The sequence below is a fragment of the Carcharhinus amblyrhynchos genome, chromosome 23, assembly GCF_965287045.1.
Source record: "Carcharhinus amblyrhynchos chromosome 23, sCarAmb.v2.hapA, whole genome shotgun sequence".
Classification (NCBI taxonomy): Eukaryota; Metazoa; Chordata; class Chondrichthyes; order Carcharhiniformes; family Carcharhinidae; genus Carcharhinus; species Carcharhinus amblyrhynchos.
This window is the reverse complement of record NC_137346.1, coordinates 11103768-11122430: the sequence shown is the minus strand read 5'-3', so window position 1 is coordinate 11122430 and position 18663 is coordinate 11103768. Positions and strand designations below refer to the sequence as shown.

General features: G+C 40.0%; 1 protein-coding gene across 9 annotated transcripts in view; it reads right to left on the bottom strand.

The window, feature by feature from the left end:
* The window catches only part of ksr1a (kinase suppressor of ras 1a), a 177401-nt gene that overhangs the window by 49565 nt on the left and 109173 nt on the right, over positions 1 to 18663 (bottom strand). For all 9 annotated transcript variants that reach the window (XM_080210872.1, XM_080210871.1, XM_080210873.1 and 6 more), the window contains exon 3: positions 2019 to 2166. In XM_080210872.1, coding sequence (XP_080066998.1) covers positions 2019 to 2166 — 148 coding nt within the window. The remainder of the gene's footprint in view (positions 1 to 2018; positions 2167 to 18663) is intronic.

The window sequence follows — 18663 nt, the reverse complement described above, 5'->3', positions numbered from 1 at the left end:
TTACTATAACGGTGTGCATGTAGTGTCTTCTGAACCTGCCCTAAGTAGCCTCATATTTAGCACTGAAAGACCCAACATATTTATATGGGTTACGGAAATCAGTACAGAGCACAATATGAAAAACACATTCCAGTTTTACACTGAAAGCAGAAGTTATGATTTAAATTATAAAAGTTTAAGGTCAGAACAATTGGGTATAATGTTCGCAATGACAACGGTATTAAAATGGATACGCACAATGGGATTGGATGGGACTATAGATCACTATAAGTTGCTTATGATTGGAGGTTACTCCTCTTGGGCATTTATTTCTTTGAGATGGGATGGCATCCATTTCTGTCCAATTGTATCTCTGAAGTACTCTATGTTTTGGTTTCAAAATATGACTGTTCTGGTTTCAAAAATAGCTACTGACTTACAAACAATTGGTACTGTGAACACAAGTTCCACTTTTGTTCTACAATAATGCATGCATCTTAACTAAAATTCTGTAAAGTGATCTTGAGGATTTACTTTAAAGCCCAAACTGCATTATCCCTATATTTGAAATATAAAGTTATTCTCCATGCCTCAGCCTAGATTAGTCAGTGGATTAGCCTATACTTAGAATCTTCTTAAGCTATCGTGAGAAAGAATACAGATCAAACACAAGGACCAAATCTTCAGAATAATTATCTTGATCATTTAAAAAAGATATAGATTCTAAGCCATTGTAAAAATAATACACGTTCCTGGATAAGATGCATTTTCTGTTGTGCGTTTATGAGAAATGCAGCAAACAGAACATTAAGGTATTATTTTGCAGCTAATATATAATCCAGAGCAGCATTGCTCAAGGTATAAGTTAAATATAATGCCAGGAACAATAACATTACAAACCCTGGGTCAAGCTCATCCAATTTCAATGATAATATACCCAGATGTAGGAACAAGTTACTTCCTCATTCTCCAGAAAATAATTTGTATGAAAAAAAAATTAGCAAGGGGTGAAAAGAATGCTAAGTAAACACAATTGACATTGAACACAGATTCAATTTCCTGTTTAGTTTTTGATTGGAAAGACACTGAGAAAGTGCTGCCCTATCTGGAAAGGAGAAGAAAGGGGGTAGATCCAGGCAGCACAGAAACAAACAATTTATATTAACCAGTCAAGTGGCAAAATGCTGGCTAGGGGACTGGGGCAATACCGCTTGCTTATCCCCCCTTGCAGAAAAAATGACAAGAAAGCTCAAATAAATTGCACTGTTGAAAAGATAGTTTTTAAAAGTATGTATATTATCTGCACTCAAATGCACATCCAACTGGCATATTTGACAATCTTTTTATTGAAAATTTAATAACTCAAGCTAATTGTCAAACATTAGCATCAAAAAGTGTTTTTGTGTATTAATAGATCTCTTTGCATTATTTCATGAATTATTGACACCCATAATGAAAGCAAAAAAAATACATTGTGCTCCAAAGAGAAGACTTAATACATCCTTCTAAGTATCCATGGAATAAAATGCCAATGTGACTATTGAGCAGGGAAATTTACCAAATTAATATTTACCTCAGAAATTAAGACTCAACAACAGCTTCTTTCCTGCTGCCATCAGATTTTTGAATGGACTTACCTTGCATTAAGTTGATCTTTCTCTACACCCTAGCTATGACTGTAACACTACATTCTGCACCCTCTCCTTTCCTTCTCTTTGAATGGTATGCTTTATCTGTATGGTGCACAAGAAGCAATACTTTCACTGCATACTAATACATGTGACAATAATAAATGAAATCAAAATCATTGATAACAATAAGATATATGTTATTAAACAATATGCTTTCAGAACCTTAAAAAAAAGTGTTGGGATCTTAGAAAAATGGGAGCACCTCACAACATTTGGTATTTCATCTTGCAATCCATCCTTAATCAACTGTCAGCGTTTAGGAACTTCTCAAAGATTTTAAAGGTGTGATGAAAAGTTGTCAGAACCATGATGACAGGCTCACAATAACAGCTATGCAGCAACAATTACCTGAATCATTTACACTCCTTAGGCAGGAGAGGGCAGCATTCAGCCGACAACATTCTTCAGGGTTGGCGCCATGCCTCTTCATGGCTTCACAGACTTTCGTATCCGACATATTCAGTAAGATGTCTAGTGTCAGATCACCTGGGACCTCCTGAAGAACACATTGCAAATATTAGAATTGTAATCACAATATTTCAACTGCGTTACAACAGCATTTAATAGAATTCTGATGAGTCCCTCATGTTAAACTGTTCAGTACACAGAATTAGGATACTTAAACGTTAAACAAAGACTAATAAAAAGCAACACCTTTTGACTGGAATTACTCAGATAAGTTTAATCCCCACAGGAAACAACCAAAACAATGAAGAATAAAATAGTAAACCGCTTTGAAACTGTCTATCGTACTTTCAGAAAAACACCACTGAAGCTCCAAAACACAGGAATTCATCTGAATCATATGGCTGGTTACAGACGTTTAAGAAGGGAATTGCAGGAAGTAGATTCCCATGTCGAATTGCAATGCAAAACCAGTCATTTCAGTTCCAGTAACAGTTCTGTTGAACACTAGATGAAGGGAATAGTCAATGGTGACAACAGTTTTGAGAGACACAAACTGTTATGATCGCACCCCATGTGACCCACCAGCTAAGAGGCATTGTGCAGCCCACTGTTTTTATAAAAGCTTGCACTTGGGGGAAGACTTTGATGCAAACTTTAGGCACTGTACCATAGCATATGGTCAGGCACCATGATGTGAACCTTCATAACATGTGCAAAGGATTACTTAAAAGTAAGTACTGTTCAGCCCAATGCTGCAATTTACCAAATGTTTTAATGTCCACGTAAAGATCTTTAATTATCCTGCTTTCTCCGGGGCTGAGTGTACTGTTTTGTGTGTTATTCAAATAGAGCAAGAAGAATCTCAGGCCTAGCTGCTGGTCTCTGCTGAATTAATTGATTAGACCATTGCTCCCAAGATAGATGAGAGAGAGTGAGACCTGATCTCTGATTCGTGACCCTGTTTCACCAGCTCCTCCAGAGTTTTGCAAGGGAACCAGACTAGCCACAGCTGGTGATTTTAGTCATGACCACAGTCTGCTAACACTGGAGTGCAGTGTTCATGTGTTGGCCTGTTTCTTGCACTGCATACGCACATATCTCGATTAAAATATTTATATACAGCCTGTCTGTCTTATGTGGCATGTTTCAGATTGCTATCCAGTCACACAGCTGAGAAGGAAAGTTGCTGAGGTGATGGTTTGAGCAAGGAAGGAGACGTCCACATTTTTCAAAGCACTATTCTTTTTTTTAAATAATAGTCTTTGGTATTGGCCTCTCAAAAATGCATATTTACATTTTATGAAGGTATTTTACATACGTTATTTATTCGTGTGTGTTTTGGAAAGGATGTTTAAAATGTTTTTGTAGTTTTTAAGCTCATCTATGTCATTTATGCAACACGTCATTCTAACAAAGCAATATGAGCACCAAAGGATAGGAATTGGTACTTAACCCTTAATACAAAGGTTCCAGGAAGATCTATCAAATGATTTTCAGAATCACTGCAATTCCTCGATATTATACACATATTTGTAGCCATCTCTAAATTTTAAAAGCTGAACATATTGTTGTTTGCCTTGGTTTTCTGTTTGGCCAAAAGGACGTCTGATCAAGTAATAGCATTTTTACTCGGATGGAAAACTGAAGCCATGCTGTTGAGAATTCCAACTTTGAAGGACATTTTGAGTCTTCTCGTGCCCTACTTCTACTGAACATATAGCACCAAACACATCATCTGGCTGAACTCATCTGTGTTGCTGACATATAATTAAGATGAGCAATCTGACTGCAGACAACTAGTAAAAATAAAGGATGATGGGTTTTTATTCAATTTATATAAGATTCAACATATGATCTGCCTTTTTACCACATGGATTATGACAGTGTCAGAAAACTGGTCACACTGCAGAGTTTATTTATTTATCGGTGCCACAAGTAGGCTTGCCTCAACACTGCAATGAAGTTACTGTGAAAACCCCCTAGTCGCCGCACTCCGTTCGCAGACACTGAGGGAGAATTTAGTATGGCCAATGCACCTAATCAACACATCTTTCGTACTGTGGGAGGAAACCATTAGTAAACATTGCAGTGTGAAGGTAGTAAATCAACTTCACAGGTAACACTGACATACTATTCTACTGGAACAATGAAAGAACAAAGGACAGTACAGGAACAGGTCCTTCGGCCCTCCAAGCCTGTGTCAATCATGATGCCCTAACAAAAAACCTTCTGATTCTACTGCCTGGCAAAAAAAACGTTCCATGTGGTTTAACAATTTAACTGATGAGATTATTCAGCGTGCAACTGAAATTGGAAATGATTTTGGTCTGATTGAAAAATCAATGATTTATTTGTTAACACAAGATGTTTTAATTTAGTGATAATTATAATTTGCGTTAATATCATAAGCATTACACAAGAACTGCCACAGTTTTGCTGAAAGGAAAAAAAAGAACTGCCACAGTTCAGTAGAAGGCCCATCATACAGTAGCTTTTTAGGGCAACTAGAAATGGATTTATAGAAGTGACATTTCTTTTATCATCCAATTCCCAAGATCAAGTTAAAACAAAAAAATCACTTCCCTGCGTGTTCTAAATTTGTTGCTTTCCCATCTGCCCGTAAACCTGATATGTTCCAATTTATTTTTGCACCTGCTCCACTGATCTGCGCAATTTATTCCAATTTCAACACACATCCCTCACCCAAAACTTCTCCGATCTCTGTAAAAGAGCAAAAGACTTTCTTTCATTACCCATCAGATACTCGCACTACATTTCAATTTTGGAAATGGCATCATGCAGCAAAAGTCTCAGACTCCAAATGCTACAGCAGAGCAAGAGGTGAGTCAGTAAGCTGATACATAAAACAAGATTATGAAGAATTATTTTTCACTGAATATAATGGGAACTAAATTCAGAAAGAAAGGTTTGAGGCAATGACATCGCTCAAGAATGAAAGTACAAAGAAAATGGATGATAACCATAAGAGCTTGGTGAGTCACAAAATTGTTTGGAACTGAGACATATTGATGGGCAGGGCTGAATGGGCTTTGCTGCATCTGGTTGCGCTTTACATGATGTGGGAGTGCCTGATAGACAATGAAAATCTGAAATGCAAAAGTTCCATTCTGCAGCACAACAGATCCGCGCCCTGCTCAGCACAGAAAAAAAAGCAGAATTTAGACAACGAGGGAAAGAATCTAACAGAGAAATGGACAGTGATGATGATCACAATAGACATTTCATCTTAAAAGGTAGGCACTTACGGATGATATGAACCCTCGTTCTCAAAATCCTGCTGTCTATGCTGTTCTAGTGAGCTGAACAATTCTTGATCTCACGTTTTGTCTTTGCCTCGTTTAGAATTGTGTATCTACTTTCATTTCCATTTGCTGATTTGAGGAAGTTGGTCTTCAAATCTGCTCAGAATCCATGCCATCTTTATCGCCAATATCAAAACTCAAAGTGGTCTTAGCCCTCTGCCTAACAGGAATGGCCATACATATCTTAACAACCATGTAATGAAACATGCCAAGGAGCATTAGACAACTAAAGTATAGCACTGAGCCACATAAGGAGATATTGGGTCACATGGCCCAAAGCCTTGCAAAGAGGAAAGTGAGATAAGAGGTGCGGGGTGGGAATTCCAGAACTTAGGGCCCAAGGAATTGAAGACATGATCACCAATGGTGGAGTAGTTATGATTGCAAATGCTTATGGCGCCAGAATTAGAGCAGCATAGATAGTGGAGAGTTATGTGGTTGAAGGATATTACAGAGGAAGGGAGGGGCAAAGCATTGGAGGAATTTGAAATCATACAACACACCAGCTATTAAACATGGTACACTGAAGGACATATTGATAATACACAAAAAAAAACTTTGCTTCACTATAATGAACCAATTAAAATGAACCAATTAGTAAATTACTCAATCAGTAGAGTGACAACATGCAAAATCTCAACCTAATGCAAACATGTGAATAAGGAACAGCAGGCCCTTCAGTCCCACAGGCCTGTTCCACTATTTAATATCATAACTGAGCTGATAGTAACTTCAAATCTGCATCCTGCATATCCCCAATAATCTATCACCCCCTTGCTTACCAATAATGTATCCACCTCTGCCTTAAAAATAGTCCACCACCTACACAGGAAGAGTTCCAGAGACTCATGACCCTCAAAAGAAAATTCGGTTCATTTCTGTTTTAAATGGGTGACCTCTTAAGTAGTAACCCCTAGTTCTAGATCCTCCAACAAGAAAAAACATCCTCTCCACATCCACCCCCACACCCCCATCCTATCAAGGTCCCTCAGGATCATATACATTTCAATCAAGACACCTCTTATTCCTCTAAGCGCCAGCAGCTACAAGCCTAGCCTGACCAACTTTTCCTCATAAGACAGCCCACCCATTCCAGGTACTGGTCTGGTAAACCTTTTCTGAATTTCTTCCAATGCATTTACATTTTTCCTTAAATAAGGAGACCATACTGAAAACAGTACGCCAGACATGATTGCATTAGCGCTCTTTATAACTGAAGCATAACCTCCCGACTTTTGTTTTCAATTCCCCTTGCAATAGATGATAACGTTCTATTAGGTTTCCTAATTACTTCCTGTGCCTACATACTAGCCTTTTGCGATTCATGCACTAAGACACCCAGATGCCTCTGTATCTCTGAGCTCTGCAATCTCTCGCTATTTAGATAATATGCTACTTTTTTTTAATCCTTTCTGCCAAAATGGACAATTTCACTTTTCCCACATTACACTCCATTTGCCAGATTGTTGCCCACTCACTTAACCTATCTATATCTTTATGAAGGCTCCTTATAGGATCATACAGTACAGGAAGAGGTCATTAGACCCACTGAGTCTGCACCGACCACAATCCCATCCAGAGACTATCCCCATAACCCCATGTATTTACCCTAGCTAGTCCCCCTGATACCAAGGGCAATTTAGCATGGCCAACCCACCTAATCCACACATCTTTGGATTGTGGGAGGAAACCAGAACACCTGGAGGAAACCCACCCAGGCACAAGAACAACATGCAAACTCCACACAGACAGTGACCTGAGGCCAGAATTGAACCTGGCTCCATAGTGCTGTGAGGTAGCTGTGCTAACCACTGTGCCACCATGCTACCCTCTTCTGCGCTCTTTACAACTTACTTTCCTACATATCTTCATGTAATCAGAAAATTTGACAACCATCTCATGCATCCTTTAGTACAAGTCATTTACATAAACTGTAAAACAGTTGAGGTTCGAGCATTGATCCCTGTGGCACACCACATCGTTACGTCTGTAAAAGACCCATTTATGTCTACTCTGCTTCCTGTTAGCCAATCAATCAGATATCTATGTCAATATGTCAGCCCTATACCATGAGCTTTTATTTTCTGCAATAACCTTTGATGTGGTACTTTAATGAGTCAATCCTCCAAAAAGTTCTGAAACTAATTTGGAAGTCAGTTCTTGGAGATTTAGTGTCTCCAGCTTGGCTACTGCATCTTTGAGAAACTCTTAGTTTCTGCTCCTTAAAAAGAAAATTACTTAATGGTCTCCAGATCTTGATTTTATAACTGTGCAATTTTTAAGTGAACAATATTACAATATTCTATTACGCTCTATATTTTCTTGATCTCAGAACACCAATTTACCAACAATGGCTTACGAAGAACAGCAAAATCATGTTTCACTGCTGTAACCTGGGTCTTTACTTTCCCCAATTGAAATTGCATTGAAGCCATTTTAACCCACCAGGTAATTACAGTAAGAAATAAAAATGTCACACTGCTGGCAGCAATGATGCAGTTACATAGCTTGGTTAATGCATGTGTAAAAAAAAAGTACATAGCTCTTTAATGCTATGTCTGATTTGGAAGTGCTCAGAGAACAAAGTTAATAAAATTGGCTTCCCCTTATTTTCAAATGCACAAAAATGTTTAACACTTTTCAATGCTAAGATGCATTCATCTGCGGTGCATCTAATATTTGATTTATTATTGTCACATTATTAACATACAGTGAAAAATACTGTTTCTTGCAAGCTACACAGACAAAACATACTGTTCATAGAGAAGAAAACAAGAGAGTGCAGAATATAGTGTTAAGTCATAGCTGGGTGTAGAGAAAGATCAACTTAATGCAAGGTAAATCCATTCAAAAGTCTGACAGCAGCAGGGAACAAGTTGTTCTTGAGTTGGTTGACCTCAGAAGTTGTATCTTTTTCCCAACAGAAGAAGGTGGGAGAGACAATGTCCAGGATCCTTAATTATGCTGGCTACCTGGCCGAGGCAGTGGAAAGTGTAGACAGAGTCAATGGATGGGAGGCTGGTTTGCATAAGGTGCAAATATGTAAATGTAAAATGAAGTTCAATTCCATTAATCTTAGGACTATTCTAAATATTCACAGTGGGAATAGAACTGATCCAGGATCAGTCAGTAAACAAATTCTGCTCATTTCTCAAAGCCTTCTAACTTTGAGAGGGTGTGATTAATAGTCATCCAGGCTGCAAGGGTGAGGTGAAGACACAAACACTGGTCCTGTTGCAACAGGATTAACATAATAACAACACATCAGGTAGTTAAGGAAAATGACTACAGTGAGCACAGCCACAGCACAGACCACGGCACCATAACTCAAAAGGCTAACTGAAGGGGATGCTGATGGAGAAGTGCAGAAGAGAAATGTGGAAGTAATAGGGGATTCTATAATTTGGAGGAAAGACAACAACATCTCTGCAGTCAAGAATGACAATCCTAGAGGATGTGTTGCCTATCCAGTGGCAAGGTAAGAGATAGCCTACAGCAACTGAAGAACAACTTGGGAAGTGAAGGGATAAACTCAATTATTGTAGTCCATGTTGGAACAAGTGAGAGAGGCAGTAAGGGAGGAAGTCCAGCTGAAAAAGTGTCAGGAGCTAGGCTCTAAAATAAAAAGCAGCATTTCAAGGACATTAACCTCTGGATTATTGCCCAAACCATGTGCAATCTGGCAGAGGAGCAGACAGATCCATAGAATTAACATGTGGCTAAAGGACTGGTGTGGGAAAGAGGGGTTCCTTTTCATGAGACATTGACACCAGTTCTGGTACAAGGAGCCATACTGGTGGAATGAGCTCCAACCTACACAGGGAATGGGATCTTTTTATCCCAGTGGAAAGGGTAATTAGGGAGGTGGCAAAGATTTTCAATGACTAATGTGGGAGGAGGGATCGAGGAGAAATAGAAGCAATTTAAATTCATATGATGAAAACCAGTTTAATAGGATTGGAGAAAAGTTGACTTTGTGGAATTGAGAATAGCATTTAGGAAAATAAAATGGCCAACCAAGTTGGCAAATAAGAACGTAAGAAATAGGAGCAGGAGTAGGCCATCTAGCCCTTCGAGCCTGCCCCGCCGTTCAATAAGATCATGGCTGATCTGAAGTGGCTCAGTTCCACTTTCCTGCTTTCTCCCCATAACCCTTAATCCCCTTGCCTACCAAAAACCTATCTACCCACGTCTTAAATACATTTAGCGAGGTAGCCTCAACCACTTCAACGGGCAGAGAATTCCAGAGATTCACCACCCTTTGAGTGAAGAAGTTCCTCCTCAACTCCATTCTAAACTGACCCCCGCCTTATCTTGAGGCTGTGCCCGCTCGTCCTGCTGTCCTTTCTGAGAGGGAAGAACCTCTCCACCTCTACCCTATCCATCCCTTTCATCATCTTATACGTCTCAATGAGATCCCCCCCTCATCCTTCTAAACTCTAACGAGTACAAGCCCAGTCTATTCCTCTCCTCATAGCTCAACCCCCTCAACTCCAGTATCAGCCCAGTGAGCCTCCTCTGCACTCCCTCCAAGGCCAAAATATCCTTGCGCAAGTGCAGCAACCAAAACTGCACACAGTACTCTAGCTGCGGCCTCACCAGTGCCCTGTACAGTTGCAGCAAGACCTCCCTGCTTTTATATTCAATCCCCCTCGCTATGAAGGCCAGCATCCCATTTGCCCTCCTGACCACCTGCTGCAGCTGTAGGCTGGGTTTTTGCGACTCATGCACAAGGACCCCCAGGTCCCTCTGCACCGTAGCATGCTGCAACTTTTCGCCCTGTAAGTAGTAGTCCTTCCTACCATTATTCCCACCAAAGTTGATAACCTCACACTTGCCAACATTGTATTCCATCTGCCAGGTCCTCGCCCACTCGCTCAGCCTATCTAGATCCCTCTGCAGACTTTCCACACCCTCCGCACAATTTGCTGTTCCACTTATCTTTGTGTCATCAGCAAATTTCGACACCTTACACTCAGCTCCCTCCTCCAGATCATCTATATAAATGGTAAATAGCTGAGGCCCCAGCACCGATCCCTGGGGCACTGTACTAGTCACCAACCGAATAGCACCCACTGACACCCACTCTCTGCCTCCGATTTGACAGCCAATCCCCTATCCACGCTAACACCTTACCCCCAACTCCATGCCCCCTAACCTTCTGTAACAACCTTTTGTGCGGCACCTTATCAAAGGCCTTCTGAAAATCAAGAAACACCACATCCACCGGTTCTCCTCTATCTACCGCATTAGACACATCCTCATAGAATTCCAATAAATTCATCAGACATGACTTCTCCTTAGCGAATCCATGCTGCGCCTGCTCTACTAAACAATTCTTCTCAAGATGCCTCGCTATTTCCTCTTTGATTACGGATTCAAGCATTTTTCCTACAACAGACGTTAAACTAACCGGCCTATAATTCCCTGCCTTTTGCCTGCTACCCTTTTTAAACAGCGGCGTAACATTAGCCGTTTTCCAATCTTCTGGCACTTCCCCGGAATCCAGCGAGGTTTGGAAAATAATCACCAAGGCATCCACTATCACCTCTGCCATTTCCTTCAGAACCCTTGGATGCATTCCATCTGGTCCTGGGGACTTGTCCACCATCAGTCCCTCTAGTCTGACGAGCACTGCCTCTCTAGTAACAATGATCTCATTCAGGCCCTCCACTCCTACCATCTTTCCATCATTAACACCCGGCAAATTATTTGCGTCCTCCTCCATAAAGACCGAAGCAAAAATGTTATTCAAAGAACAACGGAAGACAATTAAAATGAGGATCAAAGTTCAGGAAAATATATTTTGCTAAAGGAACAAACTAAACATTAATCAGACTCCATGGGCAAATGAAAACACAGCAATTGAAGGCCAAGAAAGGGGCATACATTAAATACATAAACAGCAGAAAAGTAAGGATAAGCAAGTATACAAATGAATTAGGAGAAAGAAAAATAATTGGGAAGGCGAAAAGGAACTATGAAACGAAAAGTATCAAGCAACATAAAACAAATTAGTAAATTATTTGATAGACACATCAATTAAAAAAGGCTATTTTGGGAATAGGACCATTAAGGGATTGAGAGGGTAATACTATGGCTAACAGAGAATGGTAGAAATATTAAATAATTTTTGCTTTGTTATTTACCAGAGATGGAACTGACTGACAAGACAGTGAACGATGAGCAGAGAACTAAGGTATGGGTGTGTTTAAGATGAAATAAAGTTAAAGATTAAGTTTTATTTATTAGTGTCACAACTAGGCTTACATTAACACTGCAATGAAGTTCCCCCAAGTCACCACACTCTGGCACCTGTTCGAGTACACTGAGGGAGAATTTAGTATGGTGGCCAATGCACCTAACCAACACATCTTTCAGACTGTAGGAGGAAAACAGAGCAACTGGAGGAAACTCACGCACACACAGGGAGAACATGCAGACTCTGCACAGACAGTGACCTAAGCCTGGAATCAAACCCGGGTCCCGGCGCCATGAGGTAGCAGAGCTAACACTAAACTTAGAGGGTAAAACCCTAGTCTGGATGGATTGCATACAAATAATTTGAAATAATCAAAGGGAAAGATAGGCATGGCATTGCTACACAATTTTAACAATTAACTAGAAAAAGACGTCTTGCTAGAAGGCTGGAGGATAGCTGACACAATTCCTGTACTTAAGAGACAGAAGAGGTCCAGGGAATAACAGATGAGTCAGCTTAACATTAGTAGTAGCAAAAATAATGGAATCCTTGCTAAAGGAAAGAACATTAAGAAATTAAAGTCAGCCTAGATTTGAAAAGAGAAAATCTTGCTTGACCAATCTAGGATGAATTTTTTGAGGCAGCAACGGAGAGCAGGTAACGGAATGGTAATAATGGTAATTACAGCAATAGCTGTAATTTACCTTGATTTTCAAAAGGCATTTGATAAAGTGCCCCATGATACACTAATGAATAAGATTTGAGAATGTGACAAATATAACAGAATGGATTGTTAACTGAATCAAGACAGAAAGCAGAGAGTGGGAGTGAAGGATAGTTATTCAGAGTGACAGAAGTGAGAAGGTCCACAAGGATCAATGCTGGGACCTCTGCTATTCACAATTTGGACTTGAGTGAGAAGGACATGGATAAACTTGCAGAATGGGCAAATAATTGGCATATATGTGAGATGAAGTAGGAAGAACAGGGAGATCAACTATTTCTTGGAATGTGCAAGTCTAGGTAAGTTACTAAGTACAGGTGCAAGCATAGGTAAGGCACTAAGTATAGGTGCACTTCACACTAAAGTTAAGTACTGGAGCTTGTGCTGAGAATGTACCTACAACAATGTGTGGGGAGAAATTTCAGAAAAGGATTGGCAGGCTGAGTCTAAAAAAGTCCCTATTGTCAGGAAAAATGAAGGCTGCCGGGTGGCCATTCTAATAGAGGTACATAAAATTAAGAAAGGTTTACGTAGGGTGGATACCGATACCAGATAACTAGTGGCCATCAATATAAGATAGTCACGAAGAAATCCAATAGAGAATTCAAAATAAACTATCTTCCTCATCCAGAGTGTGGTGAGTACAAGAAACTCACCATCACAGGGAGTGGTTGAAACAAATATTATACATTAGATGCATTTGAGGGGAAGCTGGACAAGCTTGACATGAAGGGGAGAAGGGAATAGAGGGTTACAATGATCGACCTGGGAACATAAATGCCAGCATGGTTGTGCCGAATGGCCTGTTTCTGTGTCATGTTATTACATAGGATACAAGCATCCATATAAAATACATCCTTTGACTTTTACTACTTTTCTGCTCTGAGTATTGGTCTATGAAAGCACATGCATGGACAGGCTACAAGGCATGTGTTTATTTGACAATTCCCCAAATAAATTAAATTACAGAAACTGGTTTGTTTACTTCAATCTAAAACACAATCACTTAGAAGACAGACAATGGTTGCACTGTGAGCAGTTAATGCTGCTTGTAGCTAGTGCCACAATTATCTAACACCAAGGAACATTTCCAATTTTATCCAGTAACAACCACAGATCAGAGAAAAAGCACTCAAAAGCCAAAAGTTAGCCAATATACCGATAGATTAACAGCCCAGAAAGTTTCACATTACTAATTTATTTGAGTCAAAGTTCATATTAATGTATCATTCCTGAGTATTTAATGGCAACTTATTCAGCAACAAAATTCCCCGTATATTTCCGTGTACAGTGCCCATGAAAATTCTGGGTGATAACACTTTTTTTGTAAAACTTTGCACGAAGAATTATTAGCATTAAAAAGATGTAATGACCTCATTATGCCAAGTGTAGCACCAAAAACTGAGGAAGTTTAACACATATACAATGCAACTGTTGCATATAGTAAGACTTGTGCATAGTATTCAACAGGCTGTGTGCAGCTTAGCTTAAGGTTCATATTTCTAGAAGTGCAACTCCAAGAAAACAACTGTTCTTTCAGCCAAATCCGACAAGACATTAATCTTTCCCATTTCTGTTTTTTTGGATAATTCTAAATAATTTGAAGAATTTACTCAGTCAAAAAAATTTTAGACCCCCAAATACAATTTTTAACATAGTAAAAGCCTCTGAAGGCAGTTTAAGGTGTACTCCAAAGATGAGATTTAAATAAACATTCAACTGGATCACTATTCTGAAGAAGTTTCCCCCTTATTCAAATGGTAAGTGCTAGACTGAGAGCCGGCTCTCAGTCAGAAAAAACATTCTTAATTTAAAGTTTATTTTTTAGTCACAAGTAGGCTTACATTCACACTGCCATGAAGTTACTGTGAAAATCTCCTAAGTAATAGAAACATAGAAAATAGGAGCAGGAGGAGGTCATTCAGGCCTATGAGCCTGCTCCGCCATTTATTATGATTCAGATCTAAAGTTAGTTACAGTACATGGCAAATTACACAATCAGATTATATTTACATGAGAATGGCGACCTTACTTTAAGGAGCTCAGACAGACTTCAAGATCTACAGCCAGTCCCCATGACAAACAACAAGTGAAAGTAAGTCAGTAGAAAACAAGAGGCTTTCTTAGCTCTCACAACCATGCTCTCTCTATAGTAGCTTAAAACAAAATCAGCCAACATGATCCCTCCAAGCTTGGCTTTAATATGGTTAGATATTAAGCCAGTGTTTGATGCAACACTCGTCACAATCACAATAGGTTTTAGCTGTTCCTTGTCTGATGCACTCCTCGAGATGTCACGAACTGGACGGTTTCCCAACTGCATTTTCTACAATGTTAGAACACCATCTGCTCAAAGCATTGAAAAGAAAACAGGAAGTGGTAATAGTTTAGGTAGTCTTCAACTTCAACTGCTGTGACAGTGAAAAAAAAGAGGCAACCTATGGAACTGCTTGGAAATTCTATTGCAATAAAGAGAAATAAAAAACACAAAATTGTCTCCCACAGCTCCGTAAAGTGACTCTAGTTGATAAAATAATTAGATTTAGACAGCCAATTTACTCCACAGAAACAAGTTTTTTAATCAAGCTCCACAAATTACTTATTTCCAATACATACAAAGTGCTGATACAATAATTTGTGGACATTTGAGGAAGTTTTCTCTCATTGTTACAAAAATGCTAAATTAGAACCAGGTGTTTGCATGCCCAACCCCACCAGGAACAAGGTGGAAATTGCCCAAACTTGGCCTTTTGGCTAAGATCAAGTGTAGTACTGACATGCTGTGCTTGGTTGAAGTCATTAGGTGACGTTTTAGCTTCATTTGAAGAAATTTTTAAAAGCAGCATCTCGGCCTTTTGGCTAAGATGCAAATGAGATCAAGCCTTGGAGGAGGAGCTATGCCTACTCCAATCAGCTTGGATCATATAGATCAAGCCCAAGACATGAGGTGAGGGTCTTGTCTTGTCAGCTTGGATCAGGAACGGCTAAACTTGTTGAGGCTTTGGATTGAACTTGATTTGATTGAATTGAAATAAAAACAAAAAAAAACAAAGGAAGTTGCAGGCTCTGCTTAATTCCTGATTCAAACTAAATTATGCAGGGATGCACTGACCAACAGATGCACTATATCTCTGCAATGTGGAAGGGGAGTAAATCAAATAGAGATTATCCTTAATTATTTGCTGTATTTTTGAGGCTTATGTGGCTGAACATAAACTGTTTACTGTTAATACACAACTATATATATATTCCAAGGTATAGTTCAATCTAGGTGCCATCTTCCATGAAGGCTTCTCCAGAGACACAGTCTACCATCACGTGACACTCTACATCAAAGTGGTGCTACTATTTTCCAGTCCCCCATTTAACCTTCAGTTTTTCAGATTCTGGGATCCTTCACCAGCTTCTTGGGATCCAGTTTCATTCATTAGCTGCTACCAAGTTCTAAGATTGTTTGATATCACCAAGAGGTCTGGAAGATTGTATGGTACAGAACTATATGTTTCTTTAAGGTACAGTCCTATCTAGGTGCTACCTTCATACCAACATCTCCCAGACTCCTCTACACTTAATCTACCATCCTGTGACTCTCTATGTGGGCAGTATTGTTCTTCAGTCCCACATTAACCCTTGTTATGCCGAACATCCTCATACTACAGTGCTGGGGCATGGTAGTCTGCATACCTGGCAATGCATACTACTGGGCATGTTAATAGCTACCCCAACAACCAATTTAAGATAATCAGTCAGCTCATAACGTTCCTCCTTGCATTTGCTGGAACCAACACATGTTAATACATAAACCTATTCTATGCATACAGAAGAAGAAAGATCAAGCTTTGTGTCTTTTTTGAAATCACCCAGTAGCTTGGGGAGCCTGCAGTTCTCTGTTACTTTCTCTATGGCAATGCCACGATCAGAATTAAGTTGCCAACCAAGCACCATCCTCTTCCCTTGTAGTACATACTCATGTGGTCATTTGAAATTTGGCATTCTTGTGTTTATCCTGATGAGTACAAGATGAAAAGCTTTGGCAACATGTCTCTCTTTTCAGCGATGCTGAACATTTTCTTAAGGTCCCAAACAGAATCCAGGCTGCCACTACAATGCAACACTGAGGCTGTTCTGCTCATTTGTGGAGCATCCTGCAGATAAGATATTACAAATAAAAATCCCCATTTGCCATTTTTGGGCTCAAGTGGATGGTAAAAAAATTCTCATGAAAGTACTTGAGGAACAGCACAAGATCCTAGTATTTTTAAAATCATCATTGCTCCATTAACCAATCCAGTCAAAAACATCTCAATTCATTGTTCTGGGAATTTTCTGTGCACAAAATGGCTGATGCATTTCCTGCACAGTAGCTAACACATGTTAAAGTAATTGTGTTGGTCCGAGATTAAGCCATACTGCTTACAACAGCACATTTAACTGAAATGAGTTTCTAACCTCATATGTGTGCCATCATTAAGACTGTCTATTTCCACTTCCAGAGCAGTGCCCAAATTCACCCAACTACTGCTGAATCCCTTAATTCATATGTTTGTCACTTCTAGACTTGACTGTTTTAATCCACTCCTGGCCAGTCTCCCACATTCTGCCCTCAATAAATTGAGGTCATCCAAACTCTGCTGCCCAAGTCTCAATTCACACAAATCCTCACCTCCATCACCTGTGTGCTCGTTGGCCTCCACTGGCTCCCAGTTAAGTTGAGTATCATCTTGATTTTAAAAAATTTATCTTTGTTTTCTAATCTCTCGATGGCCTCACCCATCACTACCTAGCTTCAAAACTCTCCAAGAAATTTGCACTCATCTAACTCTGGCCTTTTAAGTAGCACCAATTTTAGCCACTCTACCAGTGGTTGCTATGCCTATGGTTGCCTAAACGCTAGGCTCTGGAATACCCTCCATACCGTCTCTTCACCTCATTTTCTTACTTTAAGACACTTCTTACAAAATCTTTGACCAAGATTTTGGTAATTTTATCTAACACAGTATCTTCAATGTGATTGGGTGTGTTTTATAATCCTCCTGCCAAACATCTCAGGAGATTTATTATGTTAAAGACACTAGATAGTTGCTGCGTTTGTTGGTGACAAGTCCTTTAGTAATCAACGGTACCATTTGCCATGCAGCATGAAAATGCTGGAAAGAATAAAATAGTTCATTCCTTTCAGCCTAGTGTGCCAGAAGTCAAACACCAACATTTTAAATATAGAAACTGGGAGGAGGAGGAGGAATGTCATCGTATTTTTTGGAATTGTGGTTAAAAATGTTTTAAATATAAACTGCACCACTGAGCAGAGAAGTTGAAAAAGGGCTGCATGTTTCCCAAATGGAAGGGAGTATCATGGACCAGATACCCCAGACTATTTCAGCATACACCACATATCAACAAAATGATTCAAGGACCGACAGTAGTTACATAGCCATCCTTCTCATGCAGTTAAGGCAGATGGTGGTGGGCGGGGGATGCTGCTGCTGCTGCCAGGACACATCAAACCAAAAGAGCTTATGAACAAAAGATAAAATTTTATCCTTTTTCCAAGAAATCTGTATGGCAAATTTAGTCAATACATAAGAACATAATAAGAAATAGGAGCAGGAGTAGGCCATCTAGCCCTTCGAGCCTGCCCCGCCATTCAATAAGATCATGGCTGATCTGTCATGGCTCAGTTCCACATTCCCGCTCTCTCCCCATAACCCTTAATCCCCTCTCTTATCAAAAACCCATCAACCCGTGTCTTAAAAATATTTAGCGAGGCAACCTCCGCCACTTCAACAGGCAGAGAATTCCAGAGATTCACCACCCTTTGAGTGAAGAAGTTCCTCCTCAACTCCATTCTAAACCACCCCCCCCTTTATCTTGAGGCTGTGCCCCCAAGTCCTACTGTCTTTTTTGAGCAGGAAGAGTCTCTCCACCTCTATCCTATCCATCCCATTCATCATCTTATATGTCTCAATGAGATCTCCCCTCATTCTTCTAAACTCTAACGAGTACAAGCCTAGTTTATTCAGCCTCTCCTCATAGCTCAATCCCCTCAACTCCGGTATCAGCCTAGTAAACCTCCTCTGCACTCCCTCCAAGGCCAAAATATCTTTGCGCAGGTGCGGCGCCCAAAACTGCACACAGTACTCCAGCTGCGGCCTCACCAATGCCCTATACAGCTGCAGCAAGACCTCCCTACTTTTATATTCAATCCCCCTCGCTATGAAGGCCAGCATCCCATTCGCCTTCCTGACCACCTGCTGCATCTGCAAGCTGGGTTTTTGCGACTCATGCACAAGGACCCCAAGGTCCCTCTGCACCGTTGCCTGCTGCAGTTTTTCGCCA